At 41.1% G+C, this 27303-nt stretch overlaps 3 protein-coding genes across 4 annotated transcripts; 2 read left to right on the forward strand and 1 right to left on the reverse strand.

Moving 5' to 3' along the window:
* Positions 1–406: 406 nt before the first annotated feature.
* LOC127755162 (protein NPG1-like) lies at positions 407–6026 on the reverse strand. The gene is made up of 5 exons (XM_052280806.1): positions 5768–6026; positions 3099–3342; positions 1802–3006; positions 1469–1616; positions 407–1343 (listed from the first exon to the last, which is right to left on the reverse strand). The coding sequence occupies exons 1-5, from the start codon at positions 5942–5944 to the stop codon at positions 1024–1026; spliced, it is 2094 nt and encodes a 697-aa protein (XP_052136766.1). The 5' UTR covers positions 5945–6026; the 3' UTR covers positions 407–1023.
* A 539-nt stretch (positions 6027–6565) lies between these two features.
* LOC127754425 (DEAD-box ATP-dependent RNA helicase 40-like) lies at positions 6566–14178 on the forward strand. 2 transcript variants are annotated; one of them, XM_052279948.1, is made up of 8 exons: positions 6566–6645; positions 7266–8909; positions 9275–9484; positions 10418–10486; positions 10962–11231; positions 11554–11904; positions 12165–12442; positions 12572–14178. In XM_052279948.1, the coding sequence occupies exons 2-8, from the start codon at positions 7335–7337 to the stop codon at positions 14013–14015; spliced, it is 4197 nt and encodes a 1398-aa protein (XP_052135908.1). In that variant the 5' UTR covers positions 6566–6645; positions 7266–7334; the 3' UTR covers positions 14016–14178. The 2 variants fall into 2 exon arrangements, with proteins under 2 accessions (XP_052135908.1, XP_052135909.1); XM_052279949.1 differs by having other exon boundaries at positions 9278–9484.
* Positions 14179–14549: 371 nt separating this feature from the next.
* Positions 14550–21368, forward strand: LOC127754986 (uncharacterized). The gene is made up of 7 exons (XM_052280604.1): positions 14550–14732; positions 14834–14914; positions 15418–15784; positions 15860–15950; positions 16210–16290; positions 16443–17509; positions 18148–21368. The coding sequence occupies exons 1-7, from the start codon at positions 14701–14703 to the stop codon at positions 20938–20940; spliced, it is 4512 nt and encodes a 1503-aa protein (XP_052136564.1). The 5' UTR covers positions 14550–14700; the 3' UTR covers positions 20941–21368.
* Positions 21369–27303: the final 5935 nt, after the last annotated feature.

The following is a 27303-nucleotide window of genomic DNA, read 5'->3' on the forward strand; positions in this document are numbered from 1 at the left end:
ACTCATTGGCTCTGATTTTGGACACAATTACAAAGGTGTGATGAAGATAAAGAGTTTTTGAAAGTTGCATGTCGCAAGTTGGAGACTACAATTATGCAACTTTTTGCCAATTATGGTTAGAGATTTACAAATAGACTTCAATGATTGTGATCTCCTTACGTTAGTTTAGATTTTTTGTTATCCTTTGTGGTATGTTTTATTCGTTTAGAATTACACTCTGTTCTTAGTGTTACTATGTAATAATTGGCTGTAGCTTTTTTGAGCAAAGGCCAGGATTTTATATTCCATTATCTAAAAAAAAAAGTTCAATCTCCATAAAGCTCCATCCAAAAAAAAAAATCTCCAGGTGATATTTCATTAAAAACATCATGTCTAGAACAGTCCAATATCCAAGAATGGCTATGATATTTTCTGAATTGTGGAATCGGGACTTGTATTACATGTATCAAATCCAATTATTTTCTGGAGCTACACCAGATGAAACCATCAAGTAAAACTACTCCCTCCATTCCAAAATATAAGGCACAACCACCCTTAACCCAAATACCAAAAAATAATTATTCCAAAATATAAGGCACAACCACCCTTAACCCAAATACCAAGAAATAATTATTATCACCTCATAGTTTGGATTACACAATAAATAGAATGTATACACCCAATAAAATTAGAGATTTTGATGGTGAAGGATTCGAATAATAATATTTTAGTGGAAAAGATGTGCTAGTTAATGACATGCATGCATGCATGCTTTATATTATGAAACAACTTTAAAAAGTAGTTGTGCCTTATATTAGGGAATTGAGGGAGTATTATATAAGGACGGTGAGTTGTTAATTAATTACAGCTTTGATAGACCACTCTGTTTGTTAATGCCTGACAAGAGTTTAGAAAGAAAAAAATATACATGATTACAAATCTTTTTAGATACTCCAACCTAGTACTATCTGATGTGTGTTAATTCTCTCAAATACTATGTACCTGGAAAAACAAGAGAGAACATATCTGTGAATTGTGATCTCCTCATGCGAGTGACCTGAAACTCTCTACAGGGTCAGACTCCTCAAGCATCACCGCAGCCTGGAAACAATCAGCAGCATCATTGATCCTCCCATCATTCTTGTGAACTTTCCCTAGATGAAGCCAAGCCATCCTGTTCGTAGGCTCAATTCTCAGTGCATCAGAGAGGAAGCTTCTCGCTGCAGGGAGATACCTTGACCCTTGTTTGCAAAGAAGTGCACCAATGGCCACCTTAGATGGAACATGCTCTAGCTCTATCGAGAATGCGTTAACGTAGGCAGCCAATGCCTCTTTGTTCTGATCTCGCACCTCGAGCATGTAACCTGAATTTATATGGCATCCATGAGTTAGTAGATTTTTGGTGTTGGATTCAGTTAAATTCAGAGTTTTGTCATGTAAGTGTTACTTGGATAGAAGTGGTGAAAGTTCAGGTTTGGTTGGGGCACACCTTCTGCATGCATTGTTGCAGCCGAGTAGGATTTCAGAGCTCTAGCCTTCTGCAGACATATCTCAGCATCTCTCCAGATTGAGAGACTTGAATACAAGTTTGCAAGTCCTTGCCAGATTTCGAACTCGCTTACACTGTCATTATGTCCCTGAATATTCAAAAAGACCCAAAACGTGAGAGATAAATATTATGGTAATTATTCCTTCTACAGTTATACTATAACTAACCAAACAAATTAAATGTATTTGTAATAATCACGTTATGCTAAAATCTAGCAGACTACACAAATATAAACTGTAATTTTGTGCATTGGTTTGGATCAAGAAAACACACCTCCGCATCAGTCTTGCTAGATCCAGAGGAATTCTTTTGGGCCTGAACAAGAGCAAGGAGGGCACGGTATGCTTCCACTGCTTCCATAGGTGATGATTGAGCAACCTTCAGCTTAGCCTTTAGACTAAGTAATGACCCTTGGTCCAACTTTGCAGTCTCATCCAATGCAGCATTTGTTGCCACTTCTGCTTCAGGGTATCTCTGTTGTGCAGAAAGAACCAATGCTAGCAACCTCCAACCTTTCGAGACTGATCCACCGGTTGCGTCGATATATTCCTTTGCGCATCGCAGTGCGGCATTCATGTTCCTCTGCTCAGCATATTCAACTCCCATGTCAAATATCAGGTCTGGATTGTGCCGGTCAAGAGCAATCGACTCTGAGAATGACTTTAGAGTTTCATTCTGCAAGAGAGACCTTTGGTGATCTGATGAGACAGTCTTTGACTTCTTGCCAAGACAATTCCCCAAGAAATGGAGTCCCACACTCTTCAGATGAACATCTGAAGATTCAGAAAGTTTGATCGCTCTTCTCGCATATTCGACGCCCTCGGAAGCAAGATGTCGCTCCTCACTGCATATCTTAGTGGCCAACAACAATGCCATTATATCATTTGGATTCTCATGCTTGTTCAGAGACTTCCTCAGAAAGTTCAGTGCAGCTTCTTTCTGACCAATTGCATAATAGCAAAGAGATAGAGTGTGCCATCTCTCGGTGCGAGGATATATTCCAGGCAAAACCTCTTCAATATTCTTTGCAAGAAGAGATGGTTGGTCGCAAAGCGATAATGCGTATGTCAAATGTTCCATCACCGATGGATCCCAATGCGTCTTCCCCTGGTACCATTTCTTCAGTACTACCATTAGAAGTAGAATGGCCTCTTCAACATTGTTCTTAGGAATAAAAGAACCTTCAACTTGTGATCCCGAGCTGGGTGGGCTCCCCTCTACACAGCTATACAGCAGAAATGCAGCGAATCTCTTCTGAATCCTTGTGCAACATTCATCGTCAAGATTCCATTGGCTGAGAAGACCGCGTCGGTACGAAGCTAATGCTTCTTGATGTGATCCAGCTTGCTTCCATGCCTCTGGGAGAAGCTCAACGGATTTGTTGATAGTTTCTTGTAGCTTCTGTTCGATGTCAGGAGGACCATTCTGGAACATGCGTTCGACTGAATCAAGAACGCTCTTGCACTGATTTGCAGCTTCTGCATGTTCATTGATAATTTTTTGGTTAGTACATATGATATCCAAAAAGCAACAAAAAAATAGTTTTCTAGTGGTATGTGCTTATGTGTACCTGTTGATTTTCCTAGCTTCTGAAGGGACAATGATTTCAAGTAAATGGCTTCAAGAACAAGGGTAGCAGGATTTTCTATGCCTGATTCTGATTTCGTCTGGCCTTTCTTAGATGTCGTCTTATCAGTAAGTGATGGTTGGAATCGTTGGATGGCAGCTTGAAGGTCTATGCCATCAAACACACAGAGAGCAGCTTCTACATTACCTTTTTGAAATTCCAGTCTTCCAAGGAGAGCTCTCGCTTCCTATCAATCAATAGGCATACCGATATACTTGGAGTCCAAAGAAAAAAAATGTAACTCTTCATGTGCTAAGCTAATTCTAAATGCAAATATAACCGGATATCAATATCATAATAATTCAACAGTTAAATATTTCTCAACATAATGTGTTTGTCATGATTTTTTCTATACTAAAAATCCCTACATTTATCAGAAAATAGAATTATTTTTACACGTGTCGGAGTTGGTCAGCATTATTGGTACGCTTGTTTGCTCACATTTCAAGGTATATTTCCAAGAGGTGAAGCCTCTTTATTATATGTTGGTAGATCTTTTATTTCCTTTTATTGTAACAACAATGTTGTAATACTTTTCATTTTTGGGGAAATTTGCAAAAACCACCCCATAAGTCACTTGAAATCTGACAATCCACCTCATAAGTCATTTTGTTACAAATGCCCACCACCTACTTAGTTTCATTGCAAAATCCACTCCAGTGCACACGTATTTAATCGGATCAACATGTTTTCATAAATTATGAGCCATCAATACGGTCTTTACCCAAACTAAAGACTTTTAGAGTATAGTCTAAACACTTTTTTTTGAAATTCCACAGATAGAAAATGGTGATGGGAGCTTAAATATTATTGCATTGAGTTTCACTGTATCTAAACAAAGTTCAATGAAACATGAAGAATAAATTTAATGCAAGGACTTGGACAAAATTAACTTGGCTAGCTTAGCATGTGGTAGCTCTACATCAGCGATAACAGGCTGATTCGGTTAAGCGAGTGCGTACTGGGGTGTTTTTTAAACAAAACTGAGTAGGAGGGTGGACATATGCAATAAAATAACTTATGGGATGGAATGTCAAACTTTAAATAACTTATGGGGTGGTTTTTTTTAATTTTTTTCTATATTATTTAATATAGTCAGCCTTGTCTCAAAAAAGTAGATTTTTTTTAGAAACTCCCATGTTAATTAGAGAGAAAATCAATTTTGTTGTTTTCTCTCAATCTATGGCATCTACCGTACATAAAGGACCGATGCTTGTACCATGGATAATGCATATCAACTAACTCAATGAACACCTCTAGTTGATAATTAGAAGAACTAAAAGTTGTATAATGGAATGTTTCCTTCGACACGCAAGAACCCGCAAGCATAGCCTGATATAGAGACTATTGCCAATGCCAACAGCTAGCCCAGTGTGGTTGGATATCAAAGTTGATTTTAATTACCTGTAGATAACTATAATGTATGGCTTTATTATGTTTAGGGGATTAGGTCAAGAGGCTGAGGCCCATGTCTAAGTCCAAGACGTGGCCAAGGAGTAGTACCCTCAATCAAGCGTGTGAGAATTAATATTCAAGCGTGGAAAACATTTAGGGGAATGATATTTCCTTCTGTAATAATTTGATCAGATTGCCATAAAGGGTATTTGGTTAGTCTTTAGAATATAGCAATAAATCTGAATTTCTCTTGTTTTTCTCCAAAGTTATTATCCCAAATCTATACTCTCCTTTGGTCTTCACAAAGCTAACGTCGTCTAGCTCTTAGCAGTGTTATACAAAACTGAAACCTTTGCCCATAACAATTATCTCTATTTATGTCAATAGTGCCTTCGGTTCAATAATAGTCAGAAACAAACAAACAACAATAAAAATAGTTGCATGCATACGTACGGTTCACAATTAGACTTCTCGTAAGAAAAAAAATGTCTATAATGCATGCATATTATTGAATGTTATAATCAAATCTAAATGTTAGAATTGGTACATATCTTAACAAATAAGGTCAAAAGTTTGGTCATAAATATTTGAAATTTCATTTTTTTTTCTTTTTTTAACTCAACAATAACATTTTAGAAGATGAAATGTTTTAATTTTCATTAAAAAGTAAAACTACATGATATCTCTTTAAAATTGTTTGGGCAGGCAAATGCATGAGTTGCTGGTTGTATTAGTAACACTTCTGAATTCTCATATACTGCAAAATGGTTGTTGATGCAAGGATATAACACAAATGTAATTTTAGTTAACACTCTATAAGTACCAAATCTTTGCGTTGCAATTGGACAATCATAATATCAACGTATGATTGCCCCAATCACAAAGAGATAAAGGAATAGCACGCTTACACTATCACACAATCATCATATTCAAAGAACATTTTGTACACATCAATACATCATGAAATGTTCCAGATGCTTGTAAGATGTGAAAAAAAAAGAAATAACACATTTGTGGCAAACTTTGGAATCTATGATCAAAATGGCACTCAAAAAGGCCTCCTTGGACAATAATATCTATGTCCAATTTGCCATAATAAATCGATAACCTTGTGTCAATAATGACATCTAATCATGTTAGACCCTAAAGACGCCATGCTGTATTCGCCATTTTTGTTGATCAACTTATTCAAAAGAAAATTTTTCAAAAATTCTCACCTCGTAATTTAGAGAGAGACCCCCAGTTTCTTGAGCATTACTATTTCCTGCCTTCACTATCTCCATCCCAGTCGACGCCGCTTGCTCCTCCTTCTCTGCCGTCGTGGGCGACGAGGAGTCATCGGTGGTCGTCTCTGTAGGTTGCACCTCTCCACCATCCTCTGTGTCTGAAGCCATGCCGACGCCGTACAATGGTCTCACCGGCGAACACCCAGTTATCGAGTTAGGATGAATCCTATTTTGATGTTATAGGAGCAGAGAAGCCTGAAGGCGACAATAACCATGCTTCTTACTTGCCTTTGCATTTCCCCCCGCTCCACTTCTCTATTTTTAGTCACTAACAAAAATACTATCTCTATTTGTTTTTTTAATATTTTCTCTTCGGCCATATGTAAAATCTAGCAGAAAAACCGGACATACCAAAGGGAGAACCTCACAACTCATCTCGATAAAACTTTTAACATATCGACCAAAATAGCATGACGCCTTTCATAAATAGTTTACTAAAATTTGTACGCATTTGTTTTCATATACTTCATGCATACATTGTGCATGAATCAACTAATAATCATTTGGATCTGGAATCTCTAATAACCTATCTCAATTGAAAAAATGCAGTACTGCTCACTGACATGTGGGTCCAGGGGCTGTGGGGCCTACATGTCAGTGAGCCCATCCTATCTATCTTCTACGGGAAGGGGGGGGGGGGGGGGGGGGAGTAGGAGGAATATTACGTAAGCCCAGTCCAACCCTCTTTACTGCTTTCCTTCTCTCTTCCACCCCCCCAAATCCCCCCCCCCCCCCCCCCACGGCGGACGACGCTCCCCCCCATCCGCCGCCGCCGCCGCATCCTCTGCGGGCTCCGGTGACCGGTTCAGGTGAGCTCCCCGCTTCATCCCCCGCGCTGCCCCCATCCGTGTCGCCTTCGGCGCTGCCATCGGTGGTCGCGGCCAACCCCCCCGGCCGACGCCGCCGCCGCAGCGATTTCGCCCCCGGGCAAGGGGGGCGTCCTGGCTGCTTTGTGTTGCCTTCTTCCCCTTACGCCGCTCACCGTAGCCCTGTATTCTCCGTGCCCCTAGGCGCTGGCGCTGCCCATCGCCCTCTCTTGACCCGCGGGTGGTGGCGCGCCCTCGCCGCGCACTGCAAGATGGAGTACTTACTAATAGCAGTTTATTTGTTTCCTGAACATGATTGGGGATTAGACTTGTGCTTTGTTGGGTTTGTCTGCGATGTCGATTCAATTAGGTACTTTCTAATGGAATTCCATTATATGAGGTTATCTTTGGGGGTTTAGGGTTAGGGTTTATGCTTTAGGGTTAGTGTTATGATTTGAGTGACAATTGAGAGTTGTTTATATTTGGGGTTTATGGATTGAAGGTCTGTGTTATGGTTTCGGGCAAAGGCGACAATTAAATCCTGGTTTAGGGTTTAGGCTTTATGATCAATGCTATGGTTTTGAACAAGGTGACAATTAAGAGTTATTTTTTCTTTTTGGCAGGCCAGCTGAATGATGTTCGTGGCATAGGAAGGGTGGCATTGTGAAGTGAAGCAAGAAAAGTTGTTGTACATGGCGGCTACAGAGGCCGCCGCAGATTCATCTGGTCCACGATATGCTCCTGATGACCCAACGCTCCCTGCACCCTGGAAAGGACTAATCGATGGCTCGACGCTGTACTACTGGAACCCTGATACTAATGAGACTCAATATGAGAGGCCGGTGGCCGCTGTGCCTCCCTTGCCAACAGGTCCTCCTCCAGTAACATGTACACCTATGCCAACATCAGCATCAGGGGCTTTTTCACAGCCTAGCATGCAGTCAAACCAAGGTGGTCAAGTATCACAGTCCCAGCAGGAACGACCTGGTCAGACAGTATACCCTCAAGCCAGCCATATTGGGCATCAGCAGCTCCAACAGCCAACCCAGCAACCGCCGTTTCAGCCAACGGCTCAGCATCAAGCTCCGTTTCAGCATTCACAACGAGCGCCCTATCAACAACAGCAGCAGCAGATGTCGCAGCAACCTCCTGCCCATCAGTACCCCAGCACACATCCACAACATATGCCATACCAGCATGGCCATTATATGCAACCCCAGCAGCAGCAGTTTCAGCAGGGCCCACAATATTCATATCAGGTTGGCCAGCAGCAACAGATGCCGCAAGCTGCCTACAATCAAGGTCAGCAGCAGCCTATTTCTCAAGCTGCCTACAACCAAAGTCAGCAGCCAGCGCAAGCCGCGGGTGCCTACAATCAAGGTCAGCAGCCGCCTGTTTCTCAAGCCTCATACAACCAAAGTCAGCAGTCAACACAAGCTGCAGGTGCCTACAATCAAGGCCAGCAGCCGTCAATGCCCCAAGCTTCCTATAATCAAGTTCAGCCGCCACAAATGCCACATGCTACTTACAATCAAGGTCAGCAGCCACCAGGAATGAGGATCCCTCAGGGTCAGGTGCAACCTCAGCAATCACCGAGCTTTCATCAATCCGCTCAGGTTTCACAAGTGCTGCAAGGTTCACAGTCTCAAGGACTTCAAATGCCGTCACAGCAAGGCCAACTCCAGCATGGCTTCCATTTGACGACTCCTCAGGGAAAACAGCCACATCATGGCCATGTAGGTCCTCAGTTGAGCCAAGTGTCACTTGGGCAGCAGAGTTCCACTCTGAAGGTTGACGAGACAGGAGTCACAGGAGGTCTTGATGGAAAACAGACTGGTTTTTCATTACCACTCAGTCAGCAGCGTGGCCAGGGTCCTGTTTTAAAACAACAGTTACCTTCTAATCATCAACTTCCTGGATCACATAATCAGCCAAATATTCCTGGAGCTGGAGGGCCATCATATCCTGCAAAGCATCATCTTGGTGGCTCATCCCCAGGCGAGGCTAACAACATGAATTTTTTGAGCTCACCTGCTCAAATGCATCAAGGTAGTATGGATATAAACTATCGGCAACATCCAGCTAGCGGTCCTGTCGTTCCAAATCATATTGGTCCTTCACCAGTTCGGCCTCCAATGGGTTTCAAGATGGGCAGTAGTGAGGATCACTTTGAAAGAAATGAGCTTTACTCTGCTGGCAGGATGGATGGAACAAATAATCTCCAGCAGCAGCCAAAGCTTGCTGCACTACCACCACTAAACCGGCCGGTAATAATTTGTCATATGTCACTTTGATGTCTTAATAAAGTCAATATTGTTTGTTTTGTCACAAGTGATGTAGCCAATAATCTTGCTTTGTTACAAACATAGGCCATATGATACTATATAGCTTAAAAGTTATGAAGTTCATTCTTATGGTCTTATTGAAATGAAATCTTTTTACACCATATTTTATTATTGGTATCTGTGCACTAGAAAAAGGAACATAAGGAGTCCTGTAATGGTGTAGAGTTTTTACTGTCTACTACAAAGATTATAGTCCTTATGGCTTCAATGCTTATTATCAATGATCTGAAATCTTCATACATTCTGAAGCTATCACCATTAACTCTACTCTTCATAATATTGTACAGCAGGATATGAGGAATGGGCCGCCTTATCCTCAGCCAGATAATTTAGGGGCTTTTAACATGGGACCTCCACATTCAGTGCCAAATTTGCATAACCATGGTCCGTTTCCTGAAGCTTCAATGAGGCCTCCGTCCAGAATGTTCGCTCCCCCAAATTTTCCGAGCATTGCTTCAGCTGACGCATATCGTCAACACCATGAAGTCACTGCAGTGGTAATCACTAATGGTCCAATTTGCACTATATTATGTCAAAACAATTGAATCACACTTCAGAACTTCAAATATCTTGCAACATGATATTTCTGTTTCTCTTTGTATTTCTTGTCAATAGATTTTAGCGTTCTGTTCCAAGTGTGACTAATAAGCTTTAAATATCCAATGACATGTTAGCTTCTAAACCTTTACAAGACAAAGATAATGAAATTGTTTTTTGTAGCATACCCAAATCTAAGTATCTGGCATGTCAAATGTGGTGTGTGGTTACATATGTCTGATCAATCCTGGCAATCACATCTCCTAATAGAGAAATGGGAGGGATGAAAATATTTCTATATTCTTATTAGATTTTCTAACATGCCCTGCATAAAGACAATGGTTATAAAATACCACAACGACGCATGTGTATTTGTAGATACATCTTTGATCAATGTAATTGAGGAAAGCGAATGGTATAGTCATATAGCTGGTTTTACCCGTCAATCTTGTTTTTGATTATCACCCTTAAGTTTGTAGCTTATCTTGAGCATTTTTTGGATAGCAACTGTTACTTTTCTGTCTTGTCATATATTAGGTTCCTGTGGTACCCTTGTGTAGTCCATTGTTTATATAATAATTCCTGGAATGGCTCTCCGCTACTATCTGAAAAAGGAACAAGTACTATACATTGTTTGTAGTACTTCCTTGTATATTGAACCCAAGAGATTTGTATTTGGCCATAATTTGGTTGATCTGCTGTTCATGTACAATTCAGAAAAAAATAAAGATTGTGGAGCTTAGAATCCATTGTTGTGTTTTCATGTGCATGCTCAACAGTTCTACTATTGCATCTTCATTTTTCTAGTTGAGTTGGTATATCAATGTTATCTGCTTTATTTTTCATTTACTGTAAAACCTTTTCACATGCTATCCTGTTTCTAAAATTTTCAGGGTGAGAATGTGCCTCCTCCATTTATGACATTCGAGGCTACTGGATTCCCTCCAGAGATATTGCAAGAGGTATGTTTTCTTTGGAGTTGCACTGTGCCACTAGTGCATGGTAAATTGTTAATATAGAAATTCTTGTCAGCATGGACCATTAGAAAGATTTCTTGGGAGTGAAGATTAATTTTTGAATAGCAAAGACAGCAACTTCTTATGCTGACATATAATTTAACAACTAGTGCCATCTTGTGGGCATTGTAGTGGCATACTTGTGGCTGTTTTCTGCTGACAAGTATTGGAAAGATTGGTGTTCTTTCAGATTATATAAAATGTGGCTGAGGTTTCCTGCTTCTAGTCTCTGCCACTGTGAATCTACAAAGAGCCCCTTCATGTCTTGAGTTGCTTAAGTAAGCAGCTATAATCACTTAGGATAGCATTTTCCTTTTTGTCATTATAGACAACATTTATTTACTTGGCACTACGCGCATAATATGTAAAATGGTGGAGATGCACATATGCTCATGGTTCTTACTTCATTTTGTGATTTCAGATCCATGCAGCTGGCTTCTTAAACCCCACTCCAATTCAAGCTCAAACATGGCCTGTTGCACTGCAAAATCGGGACATAGTAGCTATTGCCAAGACAGGATCAGGGAAGACGCTGGGGTACCTTATTCCTGCTTTTATACATCTTAGGAGATACCAAAACAATCCAATGTTGGGCCCTACAGTGTTAGTTTTGGCCCCTACCCGAGAGCTTGCTTCACAAATACAAGACGAAGCAGTCAAGTTTGGTCGATCATCTAGAGTCTCCTGCACTGTAAGTTCTGACTTGTTTTTTTATATGAATTCATATGCTTAATCTGTCTTGATGAAAAAATACGCTGGAATTTTGGACTCTTGTTTGTTCTCCATAAGTTTTGATGTTACTTACGTTTTTGGCACATGTAGTTTTAGTCTAATTCTTAAAAAAAAGAAGAAAAAGAAAATCTCTGGAGAAGCAAATTGTTCTTGTAATGTCATATTGGCGTTGCATGAACGTGCGCACCAAATAATAATTCTGCTGATGTCTTCTCTTCTGTTATTAGATGGCACACCTCATTTCTTGATGTGATGTTGATTATTGGTCTATATATTATCAGTGTCTGTATGGGGGGACTTCAAAGGGCCTTCAGCTAAGAGAACTTGAGCGTGGAGCAGATATTGTCGTTGCAACTCCTGGACGTCTTAATGATATCCTGGAGATGAGGAAGATTAGTCTCCATCAAGTTTCATTTCTTGTGCTTGATGAGGCTGACCGTATGCTTGATATGGGTTTTGAGCCACAAATACGTAAGATTGTGGATGAGATTCCTCGAAACAGACAGACTCTGATGTACACGGCCACTTGGCCAAAGGAAGTTACAAAAATTGCTGGGGATTTACTGAAAGATCCTGTTCAGGTTAATATTGGTAGCATTGATGAACTCGTTGCCAACAAATCCATCACACAGGTATTTATATAATCAAATGCATTGCCCTACTTCTTTGTCATACTTAGATGCTCTCCTTCATTTAGGGTGATCAAGTTCTTGTCACTTTAAGGTTTGCAACTCCTGATTGATGTTGAGGACTCTGAAACTGTTTAGGTCATGTGGAGATTGAATTCTTTAGCACCTAATTCTAATATAGTGTCCTTGTTATGCCGTTTTAAATGGCCTTTCTTCTTTTGGTAATTCAGTTCTAAGGTTACCTCCTGTGTGTGTGGATGCAGTATGTAGAGGTGGTTCCACCATTGGACAAGCAGCGGCGATTGGAGCAGATACTTAGAGCTCAAGAAAGGGGCTCTAAGGTCATCATATTCTGCTCAACCAAGAAAATGTGTGACCAGCTTGCTCGTGACATTGGTCGTAGTTTTGGTGCTGCAAGTATTCATGGTGATAAATCACAGGCTGAAAGGGATAATGTTCTGAATCAGTTTCGCACTGGCAGAGCTCCAATATTAGTAGCCACAGATGTTGCTGCTCGTGGGCTTGACATCAAAGATATCAGGTGAGGCTTTCTGATTGTCACAAGTTAAAGTCTTCTGGTGTTCGTGTTGTCTCATCACTTACAAGTACTTTATGATATTCATATTTTATCAATTGCTCAACTCACTGAGACTTCACATGTGTTTCTCAGAGTAGTGATCAATTATGACTTCCCCACTGGGATCGAGGACTATGTTCACCGTATAGGGCGTACAGGAAGGGCTGGGGCAACTGGAGTCTCATATACTTTCTTTTCTGAACAAGATTGGAAATATGCTGGTGATTTGGTGAAAGTCTTGGAAGGTGCTAATCAGCATGTCCCTCCAGAGTTGCAAGAGATGGCTGCAAGAGGTGCAGCTGGAGCTCCAAGAAATCAAGCTGGTGGGATGAGCCGTTGGGATGGACCTGGTGGTGGTGGTAATCGTTTTGAATCTGCTGTTGTTATTCCTGGTAGTTATGGTGGAATTAGGGATGGCCCAGGTGGCTTTGGTGGACGTGATGGCCCAGGCGGTTTTGGTGGACGGGATGGCCCAGGGGGCTTCGGTGGTCGGGATGGCCCTGGAGGTTTTATTGGTCGAGAAGGTCCTGGTGGCTTTGGCGGTCGGGAGGGTCCTGTTGGCTTTGGTGGTCAGGAGAGTCCTGGTGGCTTTGGTGGACGCAAGGGACCTGGTGCCTTTGAAGGTCGAGAGGGTGCTGCTCCTGGTAGCTTTGGTGGGAGAGGTGGTCGTGGACCTGGTGGTTTTGGTGGCAGAGGTGGAGGAAGTCCTGGTGGTTTTGGTGGTCGTGGTGGCAGGGGTGATTCTCCTGGTTTTGTTGGACGTGGGAGGGGTGACTTTTCTGGCTTTGGTGGACGTGGCAGGGGTGATTCTTCTGGCTTTGGTGGACGAGGCCGTGGTGATTTCTCTGGTGGACGTGGTGGGAGAGGGCGTGGATTTGGAGGGCGTGGGCGATCTGACCGAGGCCCACATGACCGTTTTATCTCAGATGGACGTGGAAGATACGATAACCGTCGAGGATTTGGTGGCAAGGGTCGGGACCGGAGCTACAGCCGTAGCCCAGATAGAGGCCGCTCGCGAGGCTATGACCGAAGAAGTGGCAGTAGGAGCCTAAGTAGTAGGAGCAGAAGCCGAAGCAGGAGCTGGTCACGTAGTAGGAGCCGCAGCAGGAGTTGGAGCCGGAGCCGTAGTCGCAGCCGCAGCCCAAGTCGCAGCAGGAGCAGAAGCTATGACCAGGGCGCAGGACCGGCACGCAGACCCCGGCCTAGATCCGGCTTCGATGTCCTGCCACCTGCAACCGGAGCCGGACCTGCTTCAACTGGTCCTGGGCCTGTAGCTGTACCTGCATCTGGATCAGCAGGTCCTGTTCCCCCGCAGGTACCTGCACAATCACTGGCTGATGCATCTGCAATGTCACCAATGTCACCAGGTGGCCTAGCACAAGAAGGTGCACCGTTCAACGGCGGGAACGATGGCGGCCTCGTCCCAGCACAAGGGGTGCTCCCTTTCCAGGGTTCTGATGTAGCAATGCCACCAAATTTTGCTGCAGCTGAAGCGTTTCCAGGCCCTGCAGTTGAGCAGGAAGCCCCTGATGTATAATGAGAATAATAGTCAATCTGTAGCTCAGTGCCCTTTTCTTCCTCATTTTTCTTAGTCCGGTGTACGATGTAGAATGGTGGTTTTTCCTGCCAAACGGGCTAACATCCTTTGCTGCTGCGACATTATTTGGTCTTTGGAGATATGATGATGACATATGGTTGTATGGTCTTTGCTGTGACGGGAAGAGAAAGATCGAGTGCTCTATTGCAACCGTAATCTGTATTTTGGATGTCTTGCAAAACTGGCTAGTTCCTTTTTTTTTTTCATTTCAATTTCTTTATACTACACCACTGTTCTTGTGGCTTTCAACGCTAGTATTGATGCTGTGCTGCTCCATCAAAAATTGATGGAAAATTGTTCCTCGTTTCGCTCCGGCCTGCCTTGCTGTCCGAACTCATAAGCGTATGGCCCACTTGTCAGTGTCACAGTCCTTCCTTCCCTTCATCAGCATATGGCCCACAGCTCAGTGGCACACACCAGGGCTCTCTATCTCGCGCTCCACCTCTGACTGACCTGTGGGCCCGTGCTATCATTCCAATCTCGCTCCTCCTTCCCTTTTCCCTCCGCCTCCGCCGTTCTCCGCCCTCCGCCTCCGCCTCCGCCGCCGGAGAAGAGAACCCTCTCCACCTGCACTTGCCGCCGCGCGGCCCGCGCGCACCGGAAGGCCTTGCCGAAGCGGGAAGCCATGGTCGCCGCCGTGCTTGCCGCCGACAAAAGGTGGTATAGTGCGCTGCCTCTTCTCCTTCGCCTTCTCCCTTTTGCGTTTTGGTGCTCCTCTTACGGGTTTAGTGGTCGTGTTGCTCCCGCTGCTGCTGCAGGTTGGGGCCGTCTGCTGCTAAGAGTCCCAGCGCGAGGGTTCCTGGGGTGATCCCTAAACCCATCAATCTGCCAAGCCAAAGGTAAACCCACCCTGTTTTTAAAATCTCAGCACTTGATCATGGGGTTTAGCGGTGGGGTTTACCGTGCCATTGTGTTCATGGATCATATCTTCTTGTATTGCGGGTCGATGTGGTGATGAGGCTTTGCTCGCTTTTTTTTTTTTGTGAGAAGGTTGGGGAAATTGCTCCAAAGTAAGCTGCTTCCTTTTACCATGTTTCAGGTGTTCTTAGGATATGGAGAAATAAAATGCGGTTTTTGTTCTTGTTACATGTTTCTACAATGTTTGATTTCATCAGTTAGAGAACGAAAATCATGCCAAGCAGCGTTAATGATTTTGTGAATCGATAATAGAATGGGAATGCTGTTTATTTAGATGGATGTATAGTTTTGCTTCGGTGTTGAATCATCGGTTTTACTCGCATGCCGGTCATGGGGATTCCAATGGTGCACTGTCCAGGTAACACTGGTTTAGGCATTTCTCTATTATTGTTATCTGATGGGATTTTTGGGATGGATATGTCAGGGGAACGGCCACACAGGGCGACAAACCGATGCCTCCAGCATCAAATGCATGGGGTTCTCCTTCGGTTATGTATCCCAAGAATGATGGAGGTTCTGATTCATTCAGTCACATTAGCGACCGCCCTTCTTCTAGAGGAAGCTCGACTACATCAACAATTGGAAGTGACTTCCTTGACATACCTAGTGTACGGGGTCCAAAATCAAGTCATTCATCAGTATCACATGTATTACCACCAAATCATTTGCCAACTGCTGCAAATCGTCTTCAAAGCAAAGAGACAATAGCAAGAAGCTCACGACCTTCTCGGTTTCCAGATTCTTTCACTCAAGTTCTGAAAGCACCATTAAGAACTAATAACAGAAAACGGGTATGTTTTCCACCCATACCTCCTGGTGACAAGTAACCTAATGTATATATCTAATCATCCATTTTGGCTATGTAGGGGCTTAAAATGCCTGAGAAGGGGTTCACCCTAATTATGGATGATTTCCCAGTACTTGGCTCTGTGAACTCTGAATCAAACACTCGACGAGGTGACTATCTTCAACATAGCATTGCTCTGGATAAAGTCTGGTTACAGCTTTGCTTGTTTGGATTGTAGCATGTCTAATTCTAACTTGTCGTTCTGTTTAGTTCCATATGAAAATACGGAATAGAATCAATTAGCTGCTATTTTTCTTCCTTGTTTGGATATATCTATATTTTCTGCTGAACTGAGGTGCCAGAAGCTTTATCAGTTCCATAAAGTTTGAACCAGTATACATGTTCCCCTTGTTGTCTTCTCATTTACAGGCCATAATCTGCAAGGGAGATCAACTTTTGGTTCTGGTACTCAGATAGCACAAGATGAACAAAGAAAGATCCATCTTACTGGTAATACTATGTCACTATTTCATACTCCTAGTTCATTACCTCACAGGTGCTCATAGAGATTTGCTAGCAAATACATTTGTTAACCTTTCCATATGGTCATATATGTTTCTCTAGTGTGGGCATATGATGAGAAATAATATTTTGTATGGCAGGAGTTGGTGAAGTAATCTCATCTTCTAATTATGAGCATGAACATGACTTAAGAACAGACTATGTCAATGAAGGAGATGCTCAGGTTACTGCTGCAATCTTACCATGGGGGGCCAAGCATGCTCAACAACATGGTACAAATACCCCTAAGCAAAGTGTGCCTCCACCATGGTTCAACTACTGGCATCCTCCTCCTGATCATCCTCCGGATGGAAATGAAATGCTGCATGAAGGAACAACACCATGTGGTTCAGACAAGCCTGCAGACCCTCATATGATTTGCTCTGTTGAACCACTTGCTTATTATGGTCAGTTTCTACTCAACCAGGAGGCAGCACCAATGCAGGGTCTAGGATATGGTGGTTATATCTCAGACAACCAGGATGGATATCACTGTGACATGGAAGCTGATGCTGTTATCGTAATTCAACCTCACATTCTTGGGAAGGTCAAGCATGGCCATTCAGAGGGACTTCAGAAGCAATCTCTCATCAAGAAGGATGTAGCTCTACTGGAGAAAATAAAGTGTCTAAACATCAAAGCTAGAAAACTTCGTGCCTGTAAGATCTCTGAACTATCGTCATCGAAGGAATCCATGATTGAACATTCAAAAAACACAGATGAAAAGGCTGATCATGTGAAAAAAGATGTTCCCTTCAGTGCTATCACCAGTGATACTATGTCTGCCTTTGACAGCGCTAGTTCTTTTTCTGAGAGTAGCGATTTTGTGCCAAGTAATTCCGCAAATGTGCCTGGTAGTGCAACTATTACTAGCTCATCAGAAGTAGAAGCTACCGAATTTAGGAAAGCTGGAGAGCCTGGTAAATTAGGTGACCATGATGCATATGGAAGAGTAAGTACTTCAAGAAGCAGGCACGATGGTTCTGCCAAGAACATGTCATCAAATATTTCTGAAAATGGATGGGTAGAGCACTCTACAGTTGGCTCTCTGCAAGTTGTTATGGCAAATGCTCAACAAGACAAATCTTTTTCCAGGAATGTATCACTGCATGTGCATGTGGCTGCTGTTGATGAGATGCTAAATCTGCTTGATAATGAAATCCAACTGGTATGTGGTTCTAATGCCCGTGTCTCATGAATCATTGAATTGTTTACAAAGAGAAAATAATGCAATATATACATGTTTTTGGAGACCCTGTGCAAAGTCTGATTGAAGTGCGTATTTTGGGGCAAGTGTACTTATTGAAGGTACTATATAACACTTCCATGCAGAAAATCCAGTCTAGTTTGCAATTGCTCGCTGGATTCTGATAAATCTATTGTTTTCTACATTAACAACTTCATTCTGAGGTACAGTTTACAATGAGATGCAATAGTAGGTTAATAGACATAAGAATGATTGAGTTATTTATGTTACTTCGAGGAATGCTCTTACATGCTTATTTGCATCTATTTTATTTTTCATTTAGATGCCTATCCCCCTAATGTTTCACTCATTCCCAATATGATCTGTGATTCTTCACCGTGCATCATTTTAGAGATCCACCTGTTTTGTTTAGGCACATTATTTTGTGTTGTGATATTACTCCACTTCTGTTTCCTATAGATTTCTTAATGGAGTGCCTAAGAAAGTGGCACATGTACATAAATGAAATGTTAGAAATAGGAAACAAAAAATGCAAAAGGTTTGCTGAGATATGCTATCTTCATTGTTGTTAACTAGTGTTTTTTTTTTGGTACATTCAGCATTCAAGAACAAGAGAGTTGTCTGCTCATCATGCAAAACAGGTACTGGAGGAGCAGGACTGGAATAGCCAACAGAAGGCAAAATCCATTACAGAACTGGATGAATTGATAAGGCATTCACCAGAACAGAGTCAGAAGACAAATGATGCACCCTTGGAAGAAGATAATCTTCATCTGAGACAAAAAGATGGCAACCATGGAACTACTACGTATTGTATTGCCTCCTCTGAGAGTTTCTATGCACCTTTGCCAGCAAATAGAGTTGATCATATTACAGATTCTATCAGCTTTACTCCAGCATCAAATACCACGGGTATTAGTAAAGACCCTGTGATTCATAAGGTCATATCTCCAGCAAAGAACACAGAGATTAACATGATGGAAACTGCTCCTAAAAGTACCTCACAGTCACAAGACAACAGTGCTCCAAAGCATTGGAAGATTGACAATAGGCAAAGGCATGTTGAGTCATGGGAGAGAGTTACAATGGAGAGGTCAAATATTGCTGAAAAAGCGGAATATGTTAAAAATATTGCTGAGACTCCTACAGATGCACCGAGTGCTGAAGCTCAATGTCATGAAGACCTCTCAACCGTAGACAAGAATAGCTGGAGAGATGCTTCTGCAGCTACTACTGCATCACAACCTGTCTTTGATAAGAAGAATGCAACAAAAGTCCCTAGTGCGCATAAAACTCTTTCAGGTGTTGTCATCAGCAATTCTATGATTCCTGTTACTTCTGTTTCAGGTCTTACTGTGGGAAGTATAATGCTTGGGGATATTTCATTCATATCAGTGAACCAGGTGGGAGCTACAGCTGCCAGGGAAATACATGATACCAAAAATACCCACTCAAGGACGACTACAATTCAGCAGCCAAGCAAGAAAGAACAGCCTGAGGAAGGTGCTCCGAACAACATGGCAGTAGCTGCTCCCACCCTGCTATCTGGAAATCACAGCATTGTTCAGGAGACTGCCATGATAGCAGAATGGTCTGAAATGGAGAAGCATAAGTCTGTAGAAAAAGAGCAGCTGAACCAGTGGAATCTGGGGAGAATGTTACCGGCACAAAGTCATAGAGCATCTTATGGTAATCCAGGAACATTCAATTTTGGGGCTGAGAGTCGTGCTAACAAAGCACTTTATAATTTCACCGCTGATAAAGCTGAGGTCACAACTAAGCTTGATAAATGGTTGGATAGGGAATCTAGCTGGGTTCAAGTGAAGACTGGTCAACAGTATACTGATGGATCGGCTTCAGTGATGCAACATCTTACGGAACAAGTAGACAAAATTGATCAGTGGCAATCACTTGAACCTGATAAGCAAGTAAAGAGGCAATTCGAGTTCAAGACCCACGATGGTTCTGACAGCCGTCTGGAGCCAATTCGCACAGCTCCCTTGCCTGTGAATAATCGGGAAATGCATCATGCAAGTTACAGTCAAAAGCAAAACCATGTTGAGGGTCAAAGAAATGTTAGGACTAGTGATGCCACAAACATCTACGAGGGGAGAGACAGGACACGTGCATTCTACGAGGTTCCATCTTTGTCTAAATCCTTCTCCGATGCACTGAGCAAATCACAAGGCACTGTTGTTTCTGAGTGGATGCAGGATCCATACCAAGGGGTATATAACATGGATAACTCCCAGGGCTTTAATAGTGCTTTTGTAGACAGCAGCTGTAACGAACTGATCCAGAATGTTGATGGAGACAGTGAAATGGATCTTTACAGCGGGCAATTCAAAGAACAAGTGAAATTTGAAGATGGACACCTTCTGATATGGAATCCGAGAGAATGGGAGTACCAACTTCCATCACCACCTCCCCATGGTCAGCACAGTGGGAGTGAAATGGAACTTTGCAGTGACCAAATTGAAGGAGACATGATTTGGGAAGATGGTCACCCTTTGATATGGAATCCAAGAGATTGGGAGTACCAACCACTCAACCTAGAACCACATCACCATGGCCATGGTCAGCACAAGGAGAGTGAAATGGTTCTTTACAGTGAGCAATTCGAAGAAGACATGGTACAGGAGGATGGACACCCTTTGATATCGAATCCAGAAGATTGGGAATACAAGCAGCTCAATCCAGAACTAAATCAACATGACCATGCACACAGGGGGAGTGAAATGGTTCTTTACAGCGAGCAAATGGAAGAGGATGTGATATGGGAGGATGGGCACCCTTTGATATGGAATCCAATAGATTGGGAGTACCAACCGCTCAATACAGAAACACATCAACATGACCATGGTCAGCCAATGGGGAGTGAAATGGTTCTTTACAGCGACCAAATCGAAGGAAACGTGATATGGGAGGATGGACACCCTTTGATATGGAATCCAACAGATTGGGAGTACCAGACGCTCAATCCAGAACCACATCACCTTGACCATGGTCAGCACAGGGGAAGCGAAACCGATCTTTACAGCGATCAAGTCGAAGGAGACGTGATATGGGAGAATGGGTGCACTTTGATATGGAATCCAACAGATTGGGAATACCAACCGCTCAATCCGGCACCACATCACCATGACCAACACAGTGGGAGATATCACAGAGGCGGTGACACGTACTCGGGATGGGGTTATGATGCTGGGGAGCCAACTTATGGCACGAACGGAGGGAGACGAAAGGGTGGCATACATTCAGAGTACCAGTCGAAGCCAGTAGGATCGTCTGATGTTGCCCCAGACATCCAGCGGAATGCAGGTGCTGATGATCAGAGCAGGCGGCATCCAGCTTCAGGAGCAGCGTACAGGGAGCGCAGATACTACATTTGATGTTGCTGTTAGGAAGCTGTACGTGTTACATGGAGGTGTAATCATGGAACCATCATCATTCAGCCCTGTAACCATAATTTGGACGTGTTTAGTTGATGAGGTTTTGTAGTAGGAGTAACACTTCGTATCACATTAGACACTGTTTTGCTGGGTGCATGCTATCTGTCGCTCTCTCTCCTATTGCCCGGCGGAAATATTGTCGGGGACATTTTTATGGTATCTAAGGAGGCTATCATGAGACTATCATACTTTGTAATGTAAATCTGAGTAACTCTACTGCAAAAGCAATACAAATTATGTATCTATGAAGTACGTGGCTTATAAAAACTGGAGTATAGTGAAGTCGTCAATGGAAGAAGGTTCATATTCTTCCCACATGTTGGTTTAGTATACAAAACTCAACACTTGGAACAAAATTTGACTAGATTTAATCATGACGACCTGCTGCTGTGGAGGCTGGATGTCATCCTTATATACGTCACCTTGGAAGAGAAAGTCATGGATGCAGGCCGTCTTGCTGAACGTAACATCGCAATACCAAAGACAACGGACATATCTTCAACCGATCGATGCACTATTTGTCATCTCTCTCTATATGTTCATTGCAATATCTATGTCTATCTTTTGTTTATGCAGGAAGAGGACAAAGATGGAAGCTTCAATGCGTTCGCATCAACATCTCCATTGAAGCCAACATCGGAGGAAAAGAACAATTCAGAGAAAGCAAAATAAAAAGGCAACACGTAAGTAACAACATGTCTATCGGAAGGAAACACCACGGTCAATATTCCAAAAAAGACACCATGGTCAATAGGAACTCCCTTCAGTATGTAGCTGCAAGTTGTAAAAGTTGGCTAAACAGTACTATATATTTGGGTACTGCCCCATCAATGGCTACAACATTGGTTTATTAATGTTACAATGTTTGTTGTCTGCTATATTTTGGTAAGTGCATTCAAAAGCCTGTAAATCCTGGTGAATGAAGACATGTTCTTACGACTTCACCCACAGCATAACCCATGTGTCAAGACTCACCCTCTGTCTATGAATACAAGCACCGTTGGCACACGGAGTGGGTTGAAACCGATTTAAACCTATATATAACAAAAAAAAACAAGTTCAAAGATCCGAAAATGTATTTTGAGAGTTTAGAAATCTTGATGGTGCACCCGCAAAAGTTTAGGACCACACGTGCACTCTTTTTCTAAGCACAAATATGATTCACCTAATCGCATATGTAGATATATACACAGGTAGGAGTATCACAAGGGAAGATGAACCATCCGTTGAATTTTTCTTACTCCCCTGTTTTAAATTACTATCGTTCTAATTCTGTGTTAGGTCAGATATATCTACCTTTGATCGTTAATTCTTAAAAACTCCATGTAGTTCAACAAAAGTGAATTATGTGTTATGAAAATATTTATTATGATAAATCTAAAAATATAAATCTCATAATGTTAAACTATACGAGTTTATAGAAACTGATGATCAAATATTAAAATACAAATTTAATGCTAGTACTTGTGTGTCACTAAACAAATTAATATATTGATAGCTTAAGTATTCCTATAGATGGCCATGTGGGCCACCCGGCACGGCACGGCCTAGGCCCGGCCGTGCCTGGGCCGAGGCTTGTCGGGCCGGCACGGCCCGACCGACGCACCGGGCCGTGCCGTGCCAGCCCACGTGCCGGGCCGGCCTGAAGGCACGATGGGCCATCGTGCTTTTCCTCAGAATAAGTCTAATCTTCCTCCCTCCAATTGGGCTGTGACATATATATATAGCTAAAAAAGTCTATTGTACCTCCCTCTTCTTTGGGCTGTGGTATATAAATAGCTAAAATAAGTCTATTTAAGGTCCCTATTCTTTGGACCGTGACATTTATATGTCTATTTTTAGTCCCTATATTTTGTGTGCCGGGCCTGGCCTGCCAGGGCATCGTGCCGAGCCGGCCGGACCATGCCGGGCCAGCCTAGCGTGCCGGTGGGGAGGCCCAGGCATGGCCCGGCGATCGGGCCGGGCCGGCACGGGCCCGACCCAAGTCGGGCCGTGCCGTGCTTGGGCCGGGCCAAAAAGCCATGCCGTGGGCCGGGCCTTCGGGCCTCGGGCCTTATGGCCATCTATAAGTATTCCTTAGAAGTTACAAATATTAATTTATCGAAAATACATACACATATTATATTCTGAACATGGGGCTATATGATTAATAACTTCTATTCTAGCTTTTCATAAACTTCAAATATATTATATAATGATATCCAGAGTACTAGAAGTATATATCAGCGAAGTATCGATCAAGTATCCGAGAAGTAACAGTAATTAATGTATTCTTTTGAAAAAAATAAAATTATCACTACGTGACCAATAAACATACGAGAGTATCCGATACGTATCTATATCTGATATACCAGTTTTTAGAAGTATCCAGGTAACATACGTGAAGCTAGCTAGTCGTGAGCCATGGACACTTTAAATATATTTCCATATGCATGCACGGCAGTATTCGATCAGAAAAATTCCAACAAATTAGAAGAGGAGTTTAACTAACTGTCGTATTTCAACTTTCTTGTCTTACAAGGTGGACTTGGCACATGTACGCACGTCCGGCCATATGTCTGCATCTAAATCCGGCCAACAATTTTTGACAGTCTTATTGTCTTAGGCACAGGTGTTCAACCTTAGGATCATCCACTATCACAAGTGGATGGTTAATTTGTATGTGTCCAGGCCCAAAATTCTTCCTCATGCCATCAAGTTTCGTTCTTTTTTGGACAAGTCATTATATATTGCACCCTAAGACAGCACGATCACTATCAAATTGCAAGTTGTGAAACTGTGAAACTTCGAAGCGACAAGCCCCTGTTCATTGGACAGGCTAATATGGCCACGATACATTGGTTGATAGCAGCGATCGATCTCGGCCGTTGAGTAACCGTGAAACTTCGCAGTAACCCAGATGTATTGTCTCATCTATGCACGGTACGTTTCCCTTTACTAATAAGAACAAACTGCATGTATTACTCACGTCGACGTCATAGTTGTCAGTCGTCATGCCGATTAATAATCCAACATTCCCAAACCAAGCAGGCCCTGAGGCCTAGCATCAGTTGACTATCGCTACTTAGAAAAAACATTTTTCCCGACGTGAGATTTTTTTTTCACAGGCGGACATGACCCTTAGAGTCAAATGACCGTCTACAAAAATATAAATCGGGGTGAAGTTCGTTGTATTTTGGCAGGCGGACCACTTAAGCGGCGCCTACGAAAATGGATGATTTTCACCGTCGTTGGTCTGCAGGCAGTCCTTCCCTCCGCCTGCAAAAATTGTTTTTGGCCGTCTGCGAAAATGCTTTTTCTAGTAGTAGTAGTGTATCTTCCTCTTTATTTAGGCATAACCTGGCTGACATATAAGAGCAAGTAATAATTCTAGCTATTTAATTGGCTCCAAAATTATCCACACTATCTGAATCTTATGTGGTAGAGAGGAAGAGGGAGAGAGAGCAAGACGGATGCTCATGCTGTCATGCAGGCACCAGCGCTAGCATGGAAAAAAAAAGATCTATCGTCCGCTTGCCGTGGACCAAAAGCGCTACACCCACATGACAAGATAGTAGTAGAAAAGACCGAAATAAGAGAGCTGATGACATGCACATTAGTAAATTAAAATATAAAATATTGTATAGCCAAGCGTGTACCCACTAGCTATTGCACACACTAGTATCTCCGGTTCCTTGATGTATTGTATAATGGCATGGTCTTTAAAAATACATCTTTAACTTTATTTTTCTAGTAACATAATATATATAATAAATAAATATATGTTTATTTTTTTTATATTACTTTGAAAGATAAATTTATATATGTTGTTTTAGTTCTTCTAAACTAAATATTTTTAAAATTAGTGATACTTAAAGTTATAAAAGTTCTGACCTTAACCTCGTCCAAAGCATCAAGAATTATATAGAACAGGAGTTGTTTGTGTTAACTCATTGCTGATGTACTCATTTTTGAAGTTCATGGTCCGCACCTCTATTAATCTTGCTCTAAGTTGGTGGCTTCTATGACGTATATTTCGAATTGTATTTCTATTTGGACTCTTATTTTTTTCTCTAACTAATTAATACGAAAATTTTTAGTCTGTGTGAGTAAACATGTTTTAGCTTGATTTGAAAAGTGCTTCTTGTGTTTGTGTACATACCGTAGATCCTCTCAAACTCAGCTTTTGTCAAGTACAGATTCTGATCCGAAAGCTCCAGTTTCATAAGAGTTTTCTTCAAGTGTCCTTTCGTGTGTATCCATCGTATAGGATCCACAAGTCCATACTGTCAGCACATCACAAAGTGTGAACGTCCAGGTATTGACAAACTTAATTAATTCTTCCTTATCATTCCATTGCTCTTTCTCAGCCATGGCTATATATATATCCGTTTCGGTCTTGCTCTTCCAAACAAACCGACATTATAAGAGTCAAGTGATCAATATCCGTATGTACACGACCAGGTTATATTAGTAAGAACTAGTATGGATCCGCACAGATTATGTGGCTAGTACATTATATTTATCTATCATATAATAGCATATAAATTTTCTTAATTTATTATTATTATTAATATATATATATAATAACAACATAATTTTAAATTTAATACTAACTTTACCAAAATATCAATGTGTAATATTCATATTGTATTTTATATACGTGATAGTTATTAATTATTTTTAATATCAGATTTAAGTTATTTCTAAATTGTATTCCTAGACCTGTCTTTCAATATTCCTTATTTTTTTATTGATTTTTTTCCGGTATTTGTAAATTGTATTTTTATATAGACTCTAGGCTCTTCTTCCAATATTATTTATTTTTAATTCTGAATTTTTATTATTTCTAATTTTATTTCTATGTGGACTCTAAACTCATCTTTCAATATACTTTACTTTTTAATTTCGATTTTCGGTTACTTCTAAATTGTATTCATATATGAACTCTAGACTTTTCTTCCCATATTTTTTAAAATTTAGAATTTAGTTATTTGTAAATTGTATTTCTATATAGACTCTAAACTCTACTTTTAATTTTATTATTTTTATTCCGAATTTTAGTTAGTTCTAAATTCCTATATGGACTCTATACTCTTCTTCTAATATTTCTTATTTTTTTCCGAATTTATATTATTTTTTAATTGTATTTCTATATGGACTCTGTACTTTTCTTCTAATATTCTTTATTTTTAACCCGAATTTCAGTTATTTCCAAATTGTATTTCTATATGAACTCTATACTCTTTTTTCAATATTTTTTAATTCCAAATTTTAGTTAGTTCTAAATTGTATTTCTATATGGACTCTAACCTAATTTATATTTTTTTAAATTCTGAATTTTCTTTAGTTCTAAATTGTATACCGGCATGGACTCTAGTCTCCTCTTTCAAAATTTCTTATCTTTTAATTCCGAATTGCAGCTATTTATAAATTGTATTAATATGAGAATTTCTAAGCCGTGAGAGCGAACATGAAAGCTCTTTTTTCTATTACTTTAATAAGTTAATAGATGGACTAATTTGGCTTTTACTCGCCTTGACGTTATAGAGTCTTTATATTTTCAGCTATACAAATTCACCGAGAAATCCGCATGCAGCTGCAATGAACGCGTGTAGACAATTTATTTTCGTCACAAGTTCAGTTCTCTAAATTATGTACACAGAACGTTCGGAATTTTAGTCCATAATATATAATTATATATTTAATTGTATTAAAAATTTTTAAGGCCAAACTATTTATCATGTTATAGTGTGCTCAAACAATTTTTTTAAAACAATATTAATAGACAAATTAGTTTTAATTGTTTAACCCAACCTCGTTGGAAACGTAAGAATTATGGAACGCAGATAGTAACAATTTGGCTGGCCAATTTGAGTATATTATTTCCATGTGCTGCAAAACACATATTAATTAATTCTAGACAACAATTATAGACTGAGTTAGCTCATGTTTATTACATGGATTATAAACACTTATTTTGTTTTTAGTACTCCGTAGTAGTACCGTAGGATGAAAATACAAGATACTCAACATGTTCCAAAATATAATAATTTAATTCTAAAACTCATAATTTATCTTAAAATAGTACTATACTAGCATTATCTTTCCAACCAATCATAATCCGTAACCATTTAATTTATCCACCTACTTTCACTTATCAATTAACTGTACCTTGCTTCATTTAATTAACTCTAACTATTCTCTTAATAATCATGTCCAATATACCCTAAAACTTTCTAATAACCATGTCCATAATATAAGGCATGGTCAAACTTGACACGGTCTTCAAAACTAATATTTGTTTTATATCTCATATATGAT

This window comes from Oryza glaberrima, chromosome 11 (assembly GCF_000147395.1).
Source record: "Oryza glaberrima chromosome 11, OglaRS2, whole genome shotgun sequence".
Taxonomy (NCBI): Eukaryota; Viridiplantae; Streptophyta; class Magnoliopsida; order Poales; family Poaceae; genus Oryza; species Oryza glaberrima.

Excerpts from the sequence above, each read along its gene's own strand:
- LOC127755162 (XM_052280806.1), bottom strand. The coding sequence starts at position 5,944 with ATGGCTTCAGACACAGAGGATGGTGGAGAGGTGCAACCTACAGAGACG. Across the intron at positions 3,007-3,098 it reads GAAGCTAGGAAAATCAACAG|AAGCTGCAAATCAGTGCAAG; the intron begins GTACACATAAGC and ends ATGAACATGCAG. Across the intron at positions 1,344-1,468 it reads TGCAACAATGCATGCAGAAG|GTTACATGCTCGAGGTGCGA; the intron begins GTGTGCCCCAAC and ends ATATAAATTCAG.
- LOC127754425 (XM_052279948.1), top strand. The coding sequence starts at position 7,335 with ATGGCGGCTACAGAGGCCGCCGCAGATTCATCTGGTCCACGATATGCT. Across the intron at positions 9,485-10,417 it reads ACCATGAAGTCACTGCAGTG|GGTGAGAATGTGCCTCCTCC; the intron begins GTAATCACTAAT and ends TAAAATTTTCAG. Across the intron at positions 12,443-12,571 it reads CTTGACATCAAAGATATCAG|AGTAGTGATCAATTATGACT; the intron begins GTGAGGCTTTCT and ends TGTGTTTCTCAG.
- LOC127754986 (XM_052280604.1), top strand. The coding sequence starts at position 14,701 with ATGGTCGCCGCCGTGCTTGCCGCCGACAAAAG. Across the intron at positions 15,785-15,859 it reads GAACTAATAACAGAAAACGG|GGGCTTAAAATGCCTGAGAA; the intron begins GTATGTTTTCCA and ends TTGGCTATGTAG. Across the intron at positions 17,510-18,147 it reads TTGATAATGAAATCCAACTG|CATTCAAGAACAAGAGAGTT; the intron begins GTATGTGGTTCT and ends TGGTACATTCAG.